This window comes from Lagenorhynchus albirostris, chromosome 6 (assembly GCF_949774975.1).
Source record: "Lagenorhynchus albirostris chromosome 6, mLagAlb1.1, whole genome shotgun sequence".
Lineage (NCBI taxonomy): Eukaryota > Metazoa > Chordata > Mammalia > Artiodactyla > Delphinidae > Lagenorhynchus > Lagenorhynchus albirostris.
Window position 1 is genome coordinate 89,208,689 of NC_083100.1, and position 17,771 is coordinate 89,226,459.

At 34.8% G+C, this 17,771-nt stretch overlaps 1 protein-coding gene across 1 annotated transcript in view; it reads left to right on the forward strand.

The window, feature by feature from the left end:
- The window catches only part of LRP1B (LDL receptor related protein 1B), a 1,442,028-nt gene that overhangs the window by 1,357,062 nt on the left and 67,195 nt on the right, over nucleotides 1–17,771 (forward strand). Inside the window, exon 84 of the mRNA XM_060151186.1 lies at nucleotides 10,912–11,073. Within this exon, the coding sequence (XP_060007169.1) occupies nucleotides 10,912–11,073 (162 nt within the window). The remainder of the gene's footprint in view (nucleotides 1–10,911; nucleotides 11,074–17,771) is intronic.

Below are 17,771 nucleotides of genomic sequence, written 5' to 3' on the forward strand. Positions count from 1 at the left end.
TGATTAATTGATAATTAAGATAATTGTAACTACTCAATAGAATTCTGAAAAAAATATTCAGCAGGTTGATTGAACTAAAAGAGGCACTAGGAGTCTTACTACATATATTCATTCTGCCTGAGGGGGAGCTAGTCCATAAAGTATATTCTATTGCTGTGGGAAAAACTGTAGTACTGAGATCTTCTTTGACTATGCAAATGAGAATCCATTGAATGTACAGTAAAAGGGTGTGACCTGTAATTATATTTTAGCAACACACATACCACTTAGCTTTAGGGAAGAAGCTTCTCTTATTCAAATGAGTTGTTTAGAGTTTTATTATTTAATTGTTAACTTAATTTTCTCATTAAGATAAAAAAATCTTTGGGTTGTGACCAGATGATTTTCTTATATTTACCTTTGGAAATATTTAAGCCAGCTAGATAAAGAGTTTGGCACTCCAAACTATGGCTACCTATTCAACCTGCAGTCAATGCACAGGGACAAATCTCTGTGAAACATTGAATTTGCTATCCTGTTAATGGATCCTGAAATATATATAAATACAGCACAACTTTTGATGTTTCATTCAAATCATTTGTCCAGACCTTGCTGCATTCTTAAACTCCATAATATATCAAGTTTATCTATGCACCCAGAGTATTAGACCTTGATTTACATAGATAATATGTTCAGAAAAAATTATATTTCAAATTAGTAATATAAATGAGTTCTCATATGAATTCAACTTGAGATATAGCCATGTAGTTTATTGTCTTATAGCATCTAATAATTAATAATAATATAATAGCTAATTAAGTCATTTACAAAGCATTTTTCACTTTTAAAAATGTGGTTATATAAAACATTGTTTGGTATTATAGACTGTAGAACCTCATTATCTCCACACAAATGTTAATTTGTGAAACAAATCCCAGTGGGCAACTCATAGATTTATTCATTGTCGGTTTACTTACAGTTAAGCCTTTGGCAAACTCCTATGTGGACACTATATAACTAGGGTTTGGGGCAGCCTTAATTAAACTTTATAAGTTTGTGACAGTTGTATAGAACTATAATAATTGAACAAAGGAAATGTCACCAGTTAATTAAAGGCACACATCTGAGAGGCGTAATTAAAATTTTACATGTAGGAATGAATTTTTCCTCATTCCTTAAGGTTTTTTGTAATAAAGAAAACTAAAAACTAGATATATGAGCTGTATCCATATAAGAAGGTACTACAAAATGAAATAGCTTGACATTGATTATATCAACAAGGATCCATGTAGTTAATTTCTGTGACCTGCTCCTAGGAGGCTACATTTAAAATAAAGTTTGCATTGGCAAAGCAATGGAAAATAGAATAAAGCATTGAATTATTCAGTCATTTTATATAGAAAGTAGAGTATAATTTATGGAATTATTTTTTCATCACAGATATAATGGATATTTATGTAATTATATGTACAATTAATCTTCACTTTTATGAATATTTATTCTCTATGTTCATTCTGTGTGGTATTTTCCATACTCTTATAGGTCTGTTATTTAGACTTTTGATGTTTCTATCAAAATGAATCAGGGTTTTCTACACAACTGATTTAGAGGAATGGAGCAAGAAATTTTGTAAATTTGGGAAAATATTCTCAAATACTCCCACTCAAAGTTTGGAATTATGCATAAAGGAAGGCAATTCTAATTTGGGAAGTTTGAATATATGTAAAACTGGCTACGTGAAGAGATGATGGTGCAATTTTTTATAGTAGGCAATTCATTTGTATTGAAGTATTTAAATGAATTCAACAAGAAGACAGCAGAAGCTCTCTTTGTGTTGCCCTCTGTCACCACATCTGTGTATTTTGGCAGTGGAAGATTTTATTCCCAGAAATGAAGCCGGAGGAAAGAGGGCTCTCTTGAGGAAAGAAAAAAATCAAAATCTTCTCACTGCAATGGAAAGGGCCCTTATAATAGCCAAGTAGATGGAGATAATTTTCTATCTCATTTATTCAAGATCTTTCTATCCAGGCCACTGCCCCAAATATGATGGTAGCATATGTGACTGCCATCAATTATGATCAAATATGACTGCCCTAAAAATGTTTGCTCAAAGACAGGTTAAGCTAGGAAATTTGGGGCACCTTTGAAACAGCATGAAACAGATGATGAAACATATATACTGATGTCTCTCAAGTCACATATGTATCTGGGCTGTAAAGTACACAGTCACCTAATTAATATCTTGATAAAGGGTGAACATACATTTAAGCAGTCCCTCTTAGTTTTTCTTTCACTTTATATTTAAATGAGGGCTGTTTTTAATTTAAATTAAGCTTGATGTCTTAACTCCCTTAACATAGATATTGATTATATTTAGAAAGTGGTAAAAGCTGGATATTTGGTCCTATTTGCTTTTTAAGGATCCAAGAGAATAAGTCGAAAATATAAAATTGAAAACATAAAATAGTTCATATAGTTTAAAAAATAAGCAACATAGGAATATGTAGCTTTGACAAATCAATGGAAAAAAAACAAAAAAACATAAGGAGCAAGTGGCAGAACATGAACATATATGAACACAAACATATATAAAAACAGAGAAAAGTGGGAAAAGAGGGAGGAGGAGCCCAGTCAGACGCAGGTGAAACCAGCATCCTTAAATCAGTATAGAAGAAAATGTTCATGGTACAAGCCTTGCAGCAAGCAATTTTGAATTACTCAGCAAGAGTTGCAGGGCAGAAATAGACACACATGTAGAGAACAAACGTATGGACCCCAAAGGGGGGAAAGCGGCAGGGGGGTGGTGGTGGTGGGATGAATTGGGAGATTGGGATTGACATGAATACACTAATATGTATGAAATGGATAACTAATAAGAACCTGCTGTATAAAAAAATTAATTAAATAAAATTCAAAAATTAAAAAACAAAACAAACAAAAAAGTTCCAATGTCCTTTAACTAAATAATGTCACTTTTAGAAATATATTCCAAAGGTTACATAATAATAAAAAATAAAATATTTAGAAGTGAAAATGTTCAATGTAGTATTGTTCATAATATAGAATTGGAGATAAAAACCTAAATTCAAGTAGTTAATATATAAAATATAGCATATCTAAAAGATAAATGTTACACAATAAACAAAACTATAAACTATATAATAATAGAGAAAAATATTCACATTTTATTTTAAAGTTAAAAAGCACAAGAAAAAACCTGCTTGTATACTATGAGCCCAATATGAAAAAATTGCATATGTAATAGGTCCTTCATTATACTTCTGTATTTTCTAAATGTTCAACCATGCTTTATTGTTAGAATCAGAAATTAAAATAACACTACTTATTATCGTTGTCAGGATCATGATAATTAATATGTATTGGACTGCTTACTAAGTGCCGGGCACTGTTCTTGGCCCTTGAATCTTCATAACAATGAAAGTACGATTCTCTCTAACCGTGCTGCTGGCTTCATGAGTCATAGTTACTGGTTCGTTTGGACCATATGGTGAGAGCAGTACTGAACTATTTAGTCTTATAGCTCTCTAGGCTAATGTCAGAAGGCTTGAGTTGGCTTACTTATATTCACAGAAAAGACAAAAATGTTTCAGTCTCATTTCCACAATGTTGGCTAAAAATGAACGTTCCATAAATATAAATAGATTGTGACCTATAATTTGAAACATGTCAGAATATATTAAATAGTACCTGGGGGGAGCTGGATAAAGCCCACGGTTCTTTATTTTCTTTGTCAGGCTTTGCTCAATAGTTCTCTTTAATCTTTGTAATACTTAAGACTACCCAACAGCTATAGTCAACTTGCTAAAATTATGTATAAACGGGCACTCACTTTCATTCCAGGAAAACATTATATTAAGTGGAAAAGTAGAATGTCAAATCTCTTTATCAAAAAGACTAGCATTTTTTTAAAGCATTCAAAACTTTTATTACTTGAATCTAAGTCAGAAGTGAAGACAGATTTCACCAAGGAGAGTAGTCTTGGGGGTTAGAGGTCAGGAGACAGGCTTTCGGATTTTAATCCAGTAAGTAACTGAATGATGCTATGATGATTTGTCTCTTGGGTTATTATTTTATTCTGTAGGAAGGAACAAGAATGTAGCTTTTGGGCTTCCCTGGTGGCGCAGTGGTTGAGAGTCTGCCTGCTGATGCAGGGGACACGGGTTCGTGCCCGGGTCCGGGAGGATCCCACATGCCGCGGAGTGGCTGGGCCCGTGAGCCATGGCCGCTGGGCCTGCGCATCCAGAGCCTGTGCTCCGCAACAGGAGAGACCACAACAGTGAGAGGCCCATGTACCGCAAAAAAAAAAAAAAAAAAGAATGTAGCTTTTGTCCAAATAGTAAAGACGTTTTTACTAAAGATGCTTACTTTTAGATAGCATTTTCAGAGAACATTAAATGTAAATGTGTATAAATATGCCCTGCAGTTTAAATGTCAATTAAATGTTTTTATTACTTAGACTCAATGTGTGTGTCAGACTATTTGAACTAAACAATGACTGAATGCATAGAAAACTAGTTAGGTATAAAATGTTATAACCAGGGACAAAAATTTACAAGCACAAGACCAAGTTAAACAAGGTAAGCAGCATGGCTCACATAGAAAAATGAGTATGAATTCAAATAAATTGCTTAAAAAGAGAACCAATCAATAATGTTCACTAGCAGATATCTACCACTCAGAAATAATAAGTATAGTCATGGTCTCCTAAGAAATTCACATGTAATTACTTTTACTAGCATTCTTTCATCACAATCAACCACATTTTTTTCTTAAATTTAATTTTTTAATTTTATTTTTTATTAAAGTATAATTTACAATGTTATGTTAGTTTCAGGTGTACAGCAAAGTAATTCAGTTATATATATATATATATATATATATATTCTTTTTCAGATTCTTTTCCCTTAAAAATGACTACAAAATGCTGAGTAAACCATACATCTTCAGGTGTTGTGTTTAGATAGAAAAAAGAGTTACAATTTATTTGTCCAATATTGAGCAGAGAGGTTATTTTGCCTACTAAAATCATACAATATCAATTAAATTAAACTGATGAGTAGCATTTTTTGTTGTTGTTTTTGTTTTGGGGGGGTTTTTTTGCGGTATGTGGGCCTCTCACTGTTGTGGCCTCTCCTGTTGTGAAGCACAGGCTCCAGATGCACAGGCTCAGCGGCCATGGCTCACAGACCCAGCCGCTCCGCGGCATGTGGGATCTTCCCAGACCGGGGCACGAACCCTTGTCCCCTGCATCGGCAGGCGGACTCTTAACCACTGCGCCACCAGGGAAGCCCAGATGAGTAGCATTTTTATAATCAGCTTAAAAACTGTTTATTAAATAAATCTAGCTTTTAAAGATACACTTACAGTTTTAAATCAAGTTATTGAAAAATGCCAACAACATACACCTTAATAATATTCAAATGAAAATATATGCTTTTGAGAAACATATTGATTGATATATTACTTGACTAAAACCTACCCAGCAAATTTTACTCTAAAATTATTAGCAAGTATGCAGTAATTCAATAATTATAACATTTTGAAAATTTTACAAACATAATTATTGTCATATTATAGTGACTACTATAATTCTCAATTCAGGTGCCAAGGATTCTAGTAACTTCCTTAATTATATTATTTTATTTAATTTGAAACACTCTATGTGGCATTTTTTAGATGTAAGCTAACATGATTAAGTAAGAAAACTAACATCTGAGAACATAGATTATGTCAAAAGTCAGTTCTCTAAGACATTGTCTATTATCACTGAAAATCATCAGTATTGTCTGCCCATATCAGAGAAATTTCTGTGAGTATATAACTAAAGATAGCATATAGTTAAAGATTCATTTATCTAGATGTAAATTGTAACCACGTCACATAAATTCAATGCTCATTTAACAGGGACTAGTGATAAATCTTTATGATATCCATATAATTACTTATATAATAGAAAAGATTTCATTGTTGTTATGTATATTAAAATATACTGTTTTGAACTGATATATATAGATTACCTATAGACATGTTTGTTCAAAAGAATGAAAATGGAAAAAATATGCATCAGGATTCCATATGGAGTTTCTTAACAAAGGCAAACGTACTCAGTGAAGTTTAAATAACAACCAAAATTGAGGATTTGTTTAATAGCAATACTAAGAGTAATAATAATGCCAATGCTACTATTACTAATAAACCTACAATTATTGAGTACTTGCTATGTGGCAGGCATTGTGACAAGTGTTTTACCAGCACATGGCAGGCATTGCTATCACCATTTTGCAGAATGAGATCCAGAAGGAGATCCAGTGAGGATGTCTAAGTTTTCCAAAGCCACACGATTAATAAATATCTAACCAGGTTTCTTTCTCAGGTCTTCCTGATTTGGAAAAAAAAAAAAAAAACAAGTAATTTAACTTTGTACCAAATTTATTTAATTACTATTAAATATTCTTATGAAATATTTTAGAATCAACCATTTTTACTGAGACCGTGATTTTTGGTATATAAGGGCCATGCAAGAACAATGAAGTTTAGAGAACTCTATGAGATTCCAAGGCATTTCCATTTTTTCTTACGAACATTATAATCTTCAGTTGTGCTAACGGATATTACTAATATTTATCATTGACTATAGATGGTTAGTGATTGTAGTTATGTATTTACCATGTTTGACATCAGCTATTACTGGTTACCTAGTTAAATTTCAAGAGTTTATTATTAATTTATGTTGTATGAAAATTTGCTGTAACAGTTCATATGAGATAAGCTTCCATTTATCTATAAACAGAAGTAATATATAACTACATTAACCTCCATTTATTATATGCATACATCTAGCAAGGCACTTTGTTAACGTGTAGTGTGGAACTTAATATGGCACTGGGAGAGCCTTCAGTCTAGTGAAATCATGTGTGCTACTGAGGACAATGTTTATGAGAGGAATTTTCTCTCTTAGGGAGTCATGGGAGGAGTAGATGAACCTGTTGAACAGGCAGAGATACCCACACAGGGACGTAAAACAGGGAGTGAAAATGAAGGTCTGAAATTTAGGAAGGAGAATGAGCCCAGAGTCAAAAAATCGAGACTGAGACATTCATATAGGGAGATCATTACTGAAGCCATGAAACTGGATAATATCACCAGAAAGAGATAGAAAGAGAACATAAAGGCAATTATAAAAGAGCAGTCAGAGAAAAAGACAGGGAAATCCACAATGCTAGTGTCTTAGAAGCCAAGTGGAGATAAAATTTTCAAGCGTAGATATTAATAAATGTAAAATTATGGAGAAAATTTGAGGAGGAGGATGATTGAGGAGAAATCTAGATTTAGGGATTAAGAGATTAGAGGTAAGCTTTGCAAGAGTACACAGATATACAGTAAAGACAACACCAACATTACCTTCTCCATTCCTAATCCTTTCTTACCAAGAGGGAATCAAAGTTGATTTGTAGGAGCAGTACTTACATGTTGAGAGATCTGGCCTGTCTTCAGAGGGAACAAAGAGAAGCAACAGATTGACCCATTATTTTGTACATTAAAAAATAAAAACTACAAACCCAGTGAAGGATTGGAATGTGACTTTATGATCGAGGATTTTACTTTGTCATATATTGGTAGAATTGGAAGCAGTAAGTGTAGCTTTCTTTCGAAAAAAGCTCGAGAATGTACCAAAATTTCAAGTTATACAAGTAGATAGATGTGGCAAATATTAGATTTGTTTTTGTTTGTGTTGTGTGTGTTCTTTCTTTTAATGTGTAGGATTAAGCATATTTAGAAGATAAAGAAGACAGAAAGACCCATTCTTCAAAGTTTAAAAATGTTGGAGTTTGAGATGAAGTTTGTGGGGAATACCTGTTCTATCCCAGCACTGCCACATAAACAAATTCAAATTTAATTGTATCTTAAATAAATAATGGAGATAAAGTGTGTAATTTAAGAAAATTTTCAGAATGATTTTTCTAGAATGTTACAGTGCCTTTGTAGACAGGGTCACAGAGTAAGTCATACCTGTAAGTGGTGAATCTCAGTGGGAATAACAATAATATTCAGAGCTAAAATGTAATTGATTGCTTTCTATGTGCCTGGCACAGTGAGAAATGCTTCTCATTTATTCTACGTGATTCTACACAACAACCCCATGAAGTAGGTACTATTATTATCCCCATTTTTACACATGAGGAAATAAACAGAGAGCTGATATTTGCGCATGGTCCCACACCAGTAACTGGCACAGATAGTCTGTGAATCCAGGCAGTCTGACCACCTACACTGTTAAAGTCTTAGCTAAGAATGCTATAGGAACTAGACTGATTAGAGCCAGCAAACCCCTCCATCCCCTTCTTCCTCAGGTCAATTGATGCTCTTTCTGATTGGGCTACCTTTACCGGCTGTCAACTCCCCAGCTCCCTGGATGCATCACTGCTATAAATCCATACCTTAGTCATTGTAACAGTGCTGTTTCCTTTTCAAATGTCAAAATCAAATTCAACTACCTAAAAAATATTTATAAAATGAATCCAGTGCAACTTGTTAGGGTGCACCCAGAGCGATTCTTGGAAATATTAGCTGGAACCCATTATAAAATTCTGCAGCTGATGGTTCATTTCCCATCAGCAAACAAAAGATCTGCTGTATCACCACACTGTTTCAAGTTACATAATATTCTCCTGAATATGAAGATTTATACTTACCAAAAATAAATCTCTTCAAAGGAAGAGAAAGAGGAGCTTTTTGAAAATAATTCAGCTGGAATCTAAATGATGAGAGGCATATTCTAGCTGGGGGACAACCTGGTCACTCTGCCCTAGTTTCAAAACAGCTGTAGATGAGATGAAAGCATAGTTTCCTGTCTCTGAGCGACTGGAACAGAGGAATTTTCAAGTGCCTTAACAGGTTGCATTTATTTCTTTCAAACTTCTTTTTACTTTTTTTACTCCTAGTTTCTTAAACAAAAAGAAAAACACCTAGAAATTAAGGTAGAAAAACTTAAATCTACAATGTATAAGTTGTACATTGTATGACACTTTTTCTGATTGTTCTAATGCATTTTGATTTCCCCTTATACTTTCTGTACTGTTTGTTTCACATTTAGCTCATGTTAATTTGTGTTCCTGATTGTATGTTCTATTTCTCTGGAAGTTGTTCACTGGTTCTCATTGATGTAGATGAATTACTTCTTTTATTCAGGGCTTTCATTTTCCTTTGTGACTATGTTCTAACAATTATCTATCCTCTTCATCTTCTACCATTATTCTCGTTTGTGTCTATTTGTCTGTATGTAAGCAACAGCTAGAAAACTCACTACTTTTATAAGAAAAATACTTAGCTAAAAGTTTTAAAGCTGTTTTCTGGCAATAAAAAATATGAGGTTATTTTATACACATTACAGCTTTTAATGTATATAAATTTTACCTTGTTTCTTAACCTATTAATAGGCATTTATCTGCCACCAAACTAAAAACATGTATAAATAAGTTTTAAAGCAATAGTACCCACTGTAAAAATGTATATATCTTTCTTCCTTGAGAAGCAATAGCTTCTAGCATTTGTAAGTGTGTGGAGACCTTTCAAAGTAAACTAAATAAATAAATTGTGGAGCTCCATTTATTCATTTTCTTAGAAATGCAGGTGGATTTTATTCGGAGACGTTTTATTCACTTAAGAATGCTTTTCCAAAAATATATATGTATAGAATTGTCCTTCAAAGTAGAATGTAGAATCTATGGCAACAGAAAAAAAACTTTTATCACTTTTACACTTCAAGTTTTAAGCCTTACACTTAATGCATTTTTCTGACCATTCTAATTATGTTGCATGTCTACAATGGTGAGAGAGGAGATGGTTGGATATTCTCTGATACTAGACAACGAAATGACATATTCTGAGTCCTAGTTAACTAAGATCAATAACTGAATTTCTTTGTTATTCCCTGTCATGTTATTAGTTTATATTTGTACAACCTCTAAACTTTATTCTGCCCCCATTATAAATGGTAGCCATTCATTTTGCTTTGTTTTCCTTCACTTCTCCTGCAGAGATAATTCTAGAGTCCATTTTCCACTCAGTTCTTGACAGTCCAGGCAGTTAGAGAGACTCATTCTTGATATAACAGTTAACTGAGTTACATTCAAAACACCTTAAAGGATTGTTCACCTTTCATTGTGATGTTAGTTCCCACAGAACAAATAAAATATCCATAGATGATCTGTCAGATTTGCTATTGTGTGCTATTAACATTAGATTTCTTAAATCATCTTTAGACTACAAGTGACAGTCCTTCACCATGAATAAAAATATAAAATGAAATAAAATAGGATTCAGTAAGTGCTTATATACTAAATTCAGTATGTGTATTTATATCAAATAAAATAACTAATATTCATAAATCTTATTACAGATGACATGTCCACTTTAAACTTATTAAAATATTTATTTATAATAAGCCTAAGCTTATGTTTTATGTAAATACAGCAGTGATTGGTACCTGATGATTGAACACTGGGAAATATGATTGTCTCTATTTTATATTCTAATGGCCAACACAATCTGCATTACCACATGAATAGAACAAAAATAATTGAAAAGCAAAATGGACATGAAAACAGAAATACAAAGAATAACACAAGCACTTTAAAGCATAAAATGTGTGTATGCATGTATAATTGTTCATAAAATGAGCTCTGATTATTTTACCTGAAGTGAACCTGAGCGATCTTCTAACCCAGGCTTCGTTGGAACGTGGAGAAGCTGAGACACAGAGAGGTCATGTTACTGTGTAAAGTCACAGATTAAGTAGTGGACAGACTTTGCCCCAAATACTGACTTCTTGATTCTTACCTAGTGAAGATTCCATATAAGTAAACAATTTTGTCAACTAATTGCCTTTTCATTACCTTTTTTTCCCAATAGGGAGACCCACCTGCAGCTGTGCACTAGGGTTCACTGGACCAAACTGTGGTAAGACAGTCTGTGAGGATTTTTGTCAGAATGGAGGGACCTGCAGTGTTACTGCTGGGAACCAGCCTTACTGCGACTGCCAGCCTGAACACACTGGAGACAGATGTCAGTACTGTAAGTGAAAGCAACACCCACAAGACAGTCTGACAGCAGTCTGTGAGCTGTACATTAAGTAATCTTATCACCTAGAACTACACTCCCTCCATTACCTCAATTTCAGCCACGCCCTATTTTTCAAGTCCACCCCCTATCACCCCAAATCTAACAATTCTTTACGTTGTTCTTCATCCATCTCTTATTTTAAAGATTCTGTTCTTTCCTTTCCCAGCTTAGATTCCATGGTCCATCACTGCAGTCATTCCCTTGTATACACCCTTAACAATCTTGCTCCCTCTCCCCTCTCTTGTACTTTTCTAGAAAACCATAGCCATGGTTAAATCCAGTTCTTCTTCTGTCCTGAACTGGCACCCCACTGCTGAATGCAACTGAAAAAAAAAAATAGACTGGTCTAACTTGAGGTTTTATCACTAATCTCATATGGGCATTTACTATGGTTTCCACTGTATTTCATTAATCCATTAACCCTCCTAGATGTCTGTGTCACATCCTCTCCTTTCCCCCCAAACCTTCAATACCTGTGCCCCAACTTTATTCTCAGCTTAGGAACTTGCTTCCTATTTCATTAATAAAAAAAGAAGCTGTCTAAAGAAAACTGCCACAAGCTCCCACCACCAGATCCCTCAAATTACTTTGTCCTACACCACATCCTTTTGTCTTCCTTCTTATGACTAGGGACCCATGCGATGTCTAATGCTACACTGTCCACTCCTACATTATATCCCTCTTAGATACTCATGGACACATCTCATACAACTGTCCCCTCTTTCTTCTGCCTTATCAGTGTTTTCTTTTTACCTACCTTTCTTTAGAAACTTTCCTTTGTGCTCACATCCCTTTCTAGCTACAACTTTATTTCCCTGCTCATTTGTTTTAACCTAAGGTATAGTTGCTCTACAATATTTTATTAGTTTCAGGTGTACAGCATAATGATTCAGTAATTTTATAGATTATATACCATTTAAAGTTATTACAAAATAATGGTTATAATTCCCTGTGCTGTACAAAGTATCCTTATCGCTTATCTTTTTTATACATAGTAGTTTGTAATCTGATACCCCTATCTTGCCCCTCCTCCCTTTCCTGTCCCCACTAGTTTGTTTTCTATATCCATGAGTCTGTTTCTGTTTTGCTATATACATTCATTTGTTTTATTCTTTAGATTCCACATATAAGTGATATCACACAGTATTTGTCTTTCTCTGTCTGACTTATTTCACAAGGCATAATATTCTCCAGGTCCATCTACATTGCTGCAAATGGAAGAATTTCATTCTTTTTTCGTGGCTGAGTAATATTCCATTGTATATATACATTTTCTTTATCTATTCTTCTGTTGATGGACACTTGGGTTGCTTCCATATCTTGGCTATTGTAAATAGTGCTGCTATGAACATTGGGGTGCATATATATTTTTCAGTTTTTCATTTTGTCCAGATATATACCCAGGACCAGAATCATATGGCAGTTCTATTTTTAGTTTTTGGAGGAACTTCCATACTGTTTTCCATAGTGGCTGCATCAATTTACATTCCCACCAACAGTGTACAAGAGTTCCCTTTTCTCCACATCCTCGATAATATTTGTTGTTTGTAGACTTTTCGATGATAGCCATTCTGACAGGTGTGAGGTGAGAGCTCGTTGTTTTGATTCACATTTCTCTAATAATTAGTGATGTTCAGAATCTTTTAATGTTAACCATCTGTATGTCTTATTTCAGAAAAATGTATTTTTGGGTCTTTTGTCCATTTTTTAATCAGGTCATTTGTTTTTTTAATGTTGAGTTGTATGAGCTGTTTATATATGTTCAATATTAACCACTTATCAGCCATATCATTTGCAAATATTTTCTCCCATCAGTAGGTTGTCTTTTCATTTTGTCAGTGGTTCCCTTTGCTGTGCAAAGCTTTTAAGTTTAATTAGGTCCCATTTTCTTTTGCCTTAGGAGACAGATCCAAAAAATATTGCTACAATTTATGTCAAAGAGTATCCTGCCTATGTTCTCTTAAAGTCTTATGGTTTCAGGCCTTACATTTAGGTCTTTAAACCATTTTGAGTTTTTTTTTTACATATGGTGTGAGGCAGTGTTCTAATTTCATTGTTTTACATGTAGCTGTCCTGCTTTTCCAGCACCACTTGTTGAAGAGACTGTCTTTTCTCCATTGTATATTCTTGCCTCCTTTGTAGTAGATTGACTGTAGGTGCATGGAGTTATTTGTGGGCCCTCTATTCTTTTCCATTGATCTATGTGTCTGTTTTTGTGCCAGTACTACACTGTTTTGATTCCTGTAGTTTGGAGTATAGTCTGAAGTCTGAGAAGGTTATACCACCAGCTTTGCTTATTTTTCCCCCCTCAGGATTGCTTTAGCAATTTGGGGTCTTTTGTGGGTTCATATAAATGTTAGAATTATTTGTTCTAGTTCTGTGAAAAATGTTATGGGTATTTTGATAGGGATTGCATTACATCTGTAAATAGCTTTGGGAAGTGTGACCATTTTAACAATATTAATTCTTCCAATCCAAGATCATAGATATTTTCCATTTCTTTGTATCATCTTCAATTTCTTTGAACAATGTTATATAGTTTTCAAAGTATAGGTCTTTCACCTCCTTAGTTAATTTTATTCTTAGGTATTTTATTCTTTTTGATGTGATTTTTAAAAGGATTTTTGTTTTTTTTCTCTTTCTGATATTTCATTATTAGTGTATGGGAAAGCAACAGATTTCTGTATATTAATCTTGTATCCTGCAATTTTACTCAATTTATTTATTAGTTCTAATAGTTTATGGGTGGAGGCTTTAGGGTTCTCTACGTAGAGTATCATTGTCATCTGCAAATAGTGACAGTTTTACCTCTTCCCTTCCAATTTGGATACATTTTATTTCTTTATCTTGTCTGATTGCTGTGGATAGGCCTTCTAATGCTATGTTAAATAGAAGTTGTGAAAGTGGGCATCCTTTTCTGTTCCTGAATTTAAAGGAAAGACTTTCAGCTTTTCACTGTTGAGTATGATGTTAGCTGTGGGTTTGCCATGCATGGCCTTTATTATGTTGAGATATGTTCCCTCTTTCACCATTTTGATGAGAGTTTTTATCAAGAATGGAAGTTGAATTTTGTCAAATGCTTTTTCTGTGTCAATTGAAATGAACATGTAATTTTTATGCTTCCTTTTGTTAATGTGGTGTATCAAATAGATATATTTGCAAATATTGAACCATCCATGTATCCCTGGAATAAATCCAATTTGATCATGCTATATGATCCTTCTTATATATTGTTGGACTTGGCTTGCTAATATTTTGTTGAAGATTTTTACATCGATATTCATCAAAGATGTTGGTGTCTTATTTTCTTTCTTTTTTTTTTTTTTTTTTGGTAGTGTCTTTCTCTGATTTTTGTATCAGGGTAATGGTGGCCTCATAGAATGAATGTGGAAGTGTTCTGTTCTCAATTTTTGGAATAGTTTGAGAAGTATATGTATTAGCTCTTCCTTATATGTTTAGTAGAGTTTTCCTATGAAGCCATCTGATCCTAGATTTTGTTTGCTGGGAGTTTTTTTAAAAATTATTATTATTATTAGAAATTCAATTTACTACTAGTGATCATTCTGTTCAAGTTATCTGTTTCTTCTTGATTTAGTCTTGGGAGGTGATTCGTTTCTAGAAAATTGTCCATTTCTTCTAGATTGTCCAATTTGTTTGCATGTACCTGTTTGTCATTGGTATTGGTTGTTATTTCTCCTCTTTCATTTCTGATTTTATTTGTCTCCTCTCTTTTTTCTCAGTGAGCCTGGCTAAAGGTTTATCAATTTTGTTTATCTTTATCAAAAAACCAGCTCATGGTTTCATTGATTTTTTCTAGTTTTTTGTCTGTTTTATTTATTTACTCTTTGATCTTTATTATTTCCTTCCTGATACCCTTATGGGCATTTCAGGGTATATGACTCTTTATTTTTCTCTTGCTGCCTTTAGAATTATGTCTTTATCTTCAACTTTTGCCATTTAATTATTTGTCTTTGTATAGGTCTATGTTTCACTTCGTCTTGTTTGGGACCCTCTGTGCTTCCTATATCTAGATATCTGTTTCCTTCTTCAGGTTTTGGAAGTTTTCAGCCATAAGTTCCTCAAATATATTTTCAATCTCTTTCTCTTGCTCTTCTCCTTCTGGGATCCCTATAATACAAATGTTGGTATGCTTAACATTATCACAGAGCTCTCTTAAACTGCTTTCACTTTTTTTAAAACTTGTTTTTCTTTTTGCTGCCCTGATTGGGTGATGTCCAATCTTCTATCTTCCAGATCACTTATGATTCTTCTCTATTACTTACTCTGTTCATTCCTTCTACTGTGTTTTTATTTCAGTTATTGAATTCTTCATTTCTGATGGGGTCTTTTTTATATTTTCTTGTTCCTTGTTAAAATTTTCACTGTGTCTATCTATTAGTTTCCCTATTCAGTTAACATTCTTATTACCAATGCTTTGAATTATTTATCTGGTAAATTGTTTATTTCTGTTTCATTATTTTATTTCATGGTTTTTCTCTTGCTTTTTCAGTTGAGAATATTTCCCTCCCTTTCCATTTTGCTTAACTTTCTCTGCCTCTATGAATTATGTGAAACAATTACCTATTTCAGTCTTGAGGGTGTTCTTATATGGAAACATTTCTATGCAGACTGTGTGTGCTCAGTGCCTTTGGTGGCAGAGCTGGATTTGTCCTGTATGCAAGTCATGTCTTTCCTTAGGATGTGCTGGCAGCTATCACCTTGGTAGGGGATGGGGCTGGAGATGGAGGGGCTTCAGCTGGAGCTGAGTGTAAGGCAAGAGTTTCTCTCTGCTCGATGGACATATTGGCCCTATCAGGGCTGGGGTCTGATCCCAAGTTGCTGAAGCAAAAGCCATGAGGGTCATCCCCAAGGTACCTCAGTTTCCTTTAAGTGTGTGCTTTCCCTTCTCCCAGCACTGGGACCCTCTGCCCAGAATAGGGTAGTGTCAAAGCAAGGGGGTCTCACATGGGCTCTCAGCCCATGCCTGTCTCAGACAGAGGTTCAAGCTGTCTCTGATGCACTGCCTGTGCAGGCATCAGCAGTTGCTTCCCTCACTCTGTTCAGATGCAGCTTCAAGTCCAAGTCCCCTTTGTCCCTCAAAGCCAATCACTCCCCATGGCCTCTATTGCCAATGCCCTGTTGTAGAATCACACTGCAGGGAAGGTGAGGCCTACATGGACTCCGCATATGTGGGGTGTGGGCTGTGGTAGAGCAGCCACTGTCGGAGATCTGGGTGGCTTCTGAAGCACTGCTTGAGTAATTGCCAACGATGGCCATGGCTGCCCCGTCCGGGCTCCACCCTGTGACCTGTCGCCTCCGTGTCCCATAGTTGAGTTTTTCTCCCCAGTTGTGGCAGCCCCAGATTGAATGCTGCACTGTGACATGCAGCAAGCAGGGCTGGAGCATTTGCTCAGCTTGGGCTTGGCATATGCACAGAGGTGGTAAGAAAGCCAGCCGGGAGATTTCAATCTGCCATTTCTGCTCTGCCTTGGGGGGTAAGCCGATATGCATACTCTCCTCAAAAGCAGCAGTTCCTACAGCCTGTTAGTCCCAGTGGTCTTCCAACTTACCAAGGGGGCTTATCTCCCCTGTGTAGGACTCAAGCACTAAGCACCCAATCCATGGCTCTCACAGCTCACTCCTCTAAAACACCCACCCCTTGATTTCCATACGACTCTGCACATTGGAATGGACTCAACAGCTTTTATAAAATACAGTTTACCAAGTTACTTCCAAAGACTTTGATCCTGGTAGCCTGAAATAGGACATCTATAACATTTAAAGTTTTCCAGGTATTTCACATATATGACTAAGATTGAGACCCACTGCCTAGATGATTTCAACTAATTGCATGGCTTTTAATACCATCCAAATATGAATGATTCCAAATTTATATTTCTAGCTGAACTAGTTGTTGCCTGAATCCCAGATGTTTATACCTAAGTGTCTATTTGACAGCTTGACCTGGCTCTAAATTAACCTGATTTTCTCATCCAAAAATTTGTCTACCATAGTTTTCCCTGTGTTTGTAAAGGGAAATACTCATTGTTCAGGTCCAAAAATCGTGGAGTCACTTTTGACTCCTCTCTTTCTTTTATACCCCACCTTTATTCTCACATTTACCTTTAAAACATACCCAGAATCTGAGTGCTTCTCATCACCTCTATTCTCATTACCCTTATAGAAGCTACCAATATCTCTTACCTGGATTATTACTAATTTATCTCCGTGCTTCCTCTCTGCACCCTCTGTATTTATTCTCAAAACAGCAGCCACAGTTTTGTTTTATCCCCCCCAAAAAACTGATTTTCGATCTCAGTCACATTTACTGAGATCTTTCTACATCTAGGCACTCTTGTAATTACTTCTTTTTTTTTAAAATAAATTCTGTTAATCCATTTAATCCTATGAATAAAGTAGCTATTATTTTTATTCTCATTTTACAGAGGAGGCTACTAGGGAGGCATAAATAGCCTCCTGAAGATCGAGCACACAGTTACTAATTGGGAAAGCCAAGATTTAAGCTCATACAATCCAACCCCAGGGTCCACACCCTTAAAAATTACTTAACATTGTGGTCCCCAGATTATCTGATATCTTTAAGGACCTCACAGAGAGTGGCCTAGGTCTCTGTTCATTGTAGAAAGTAC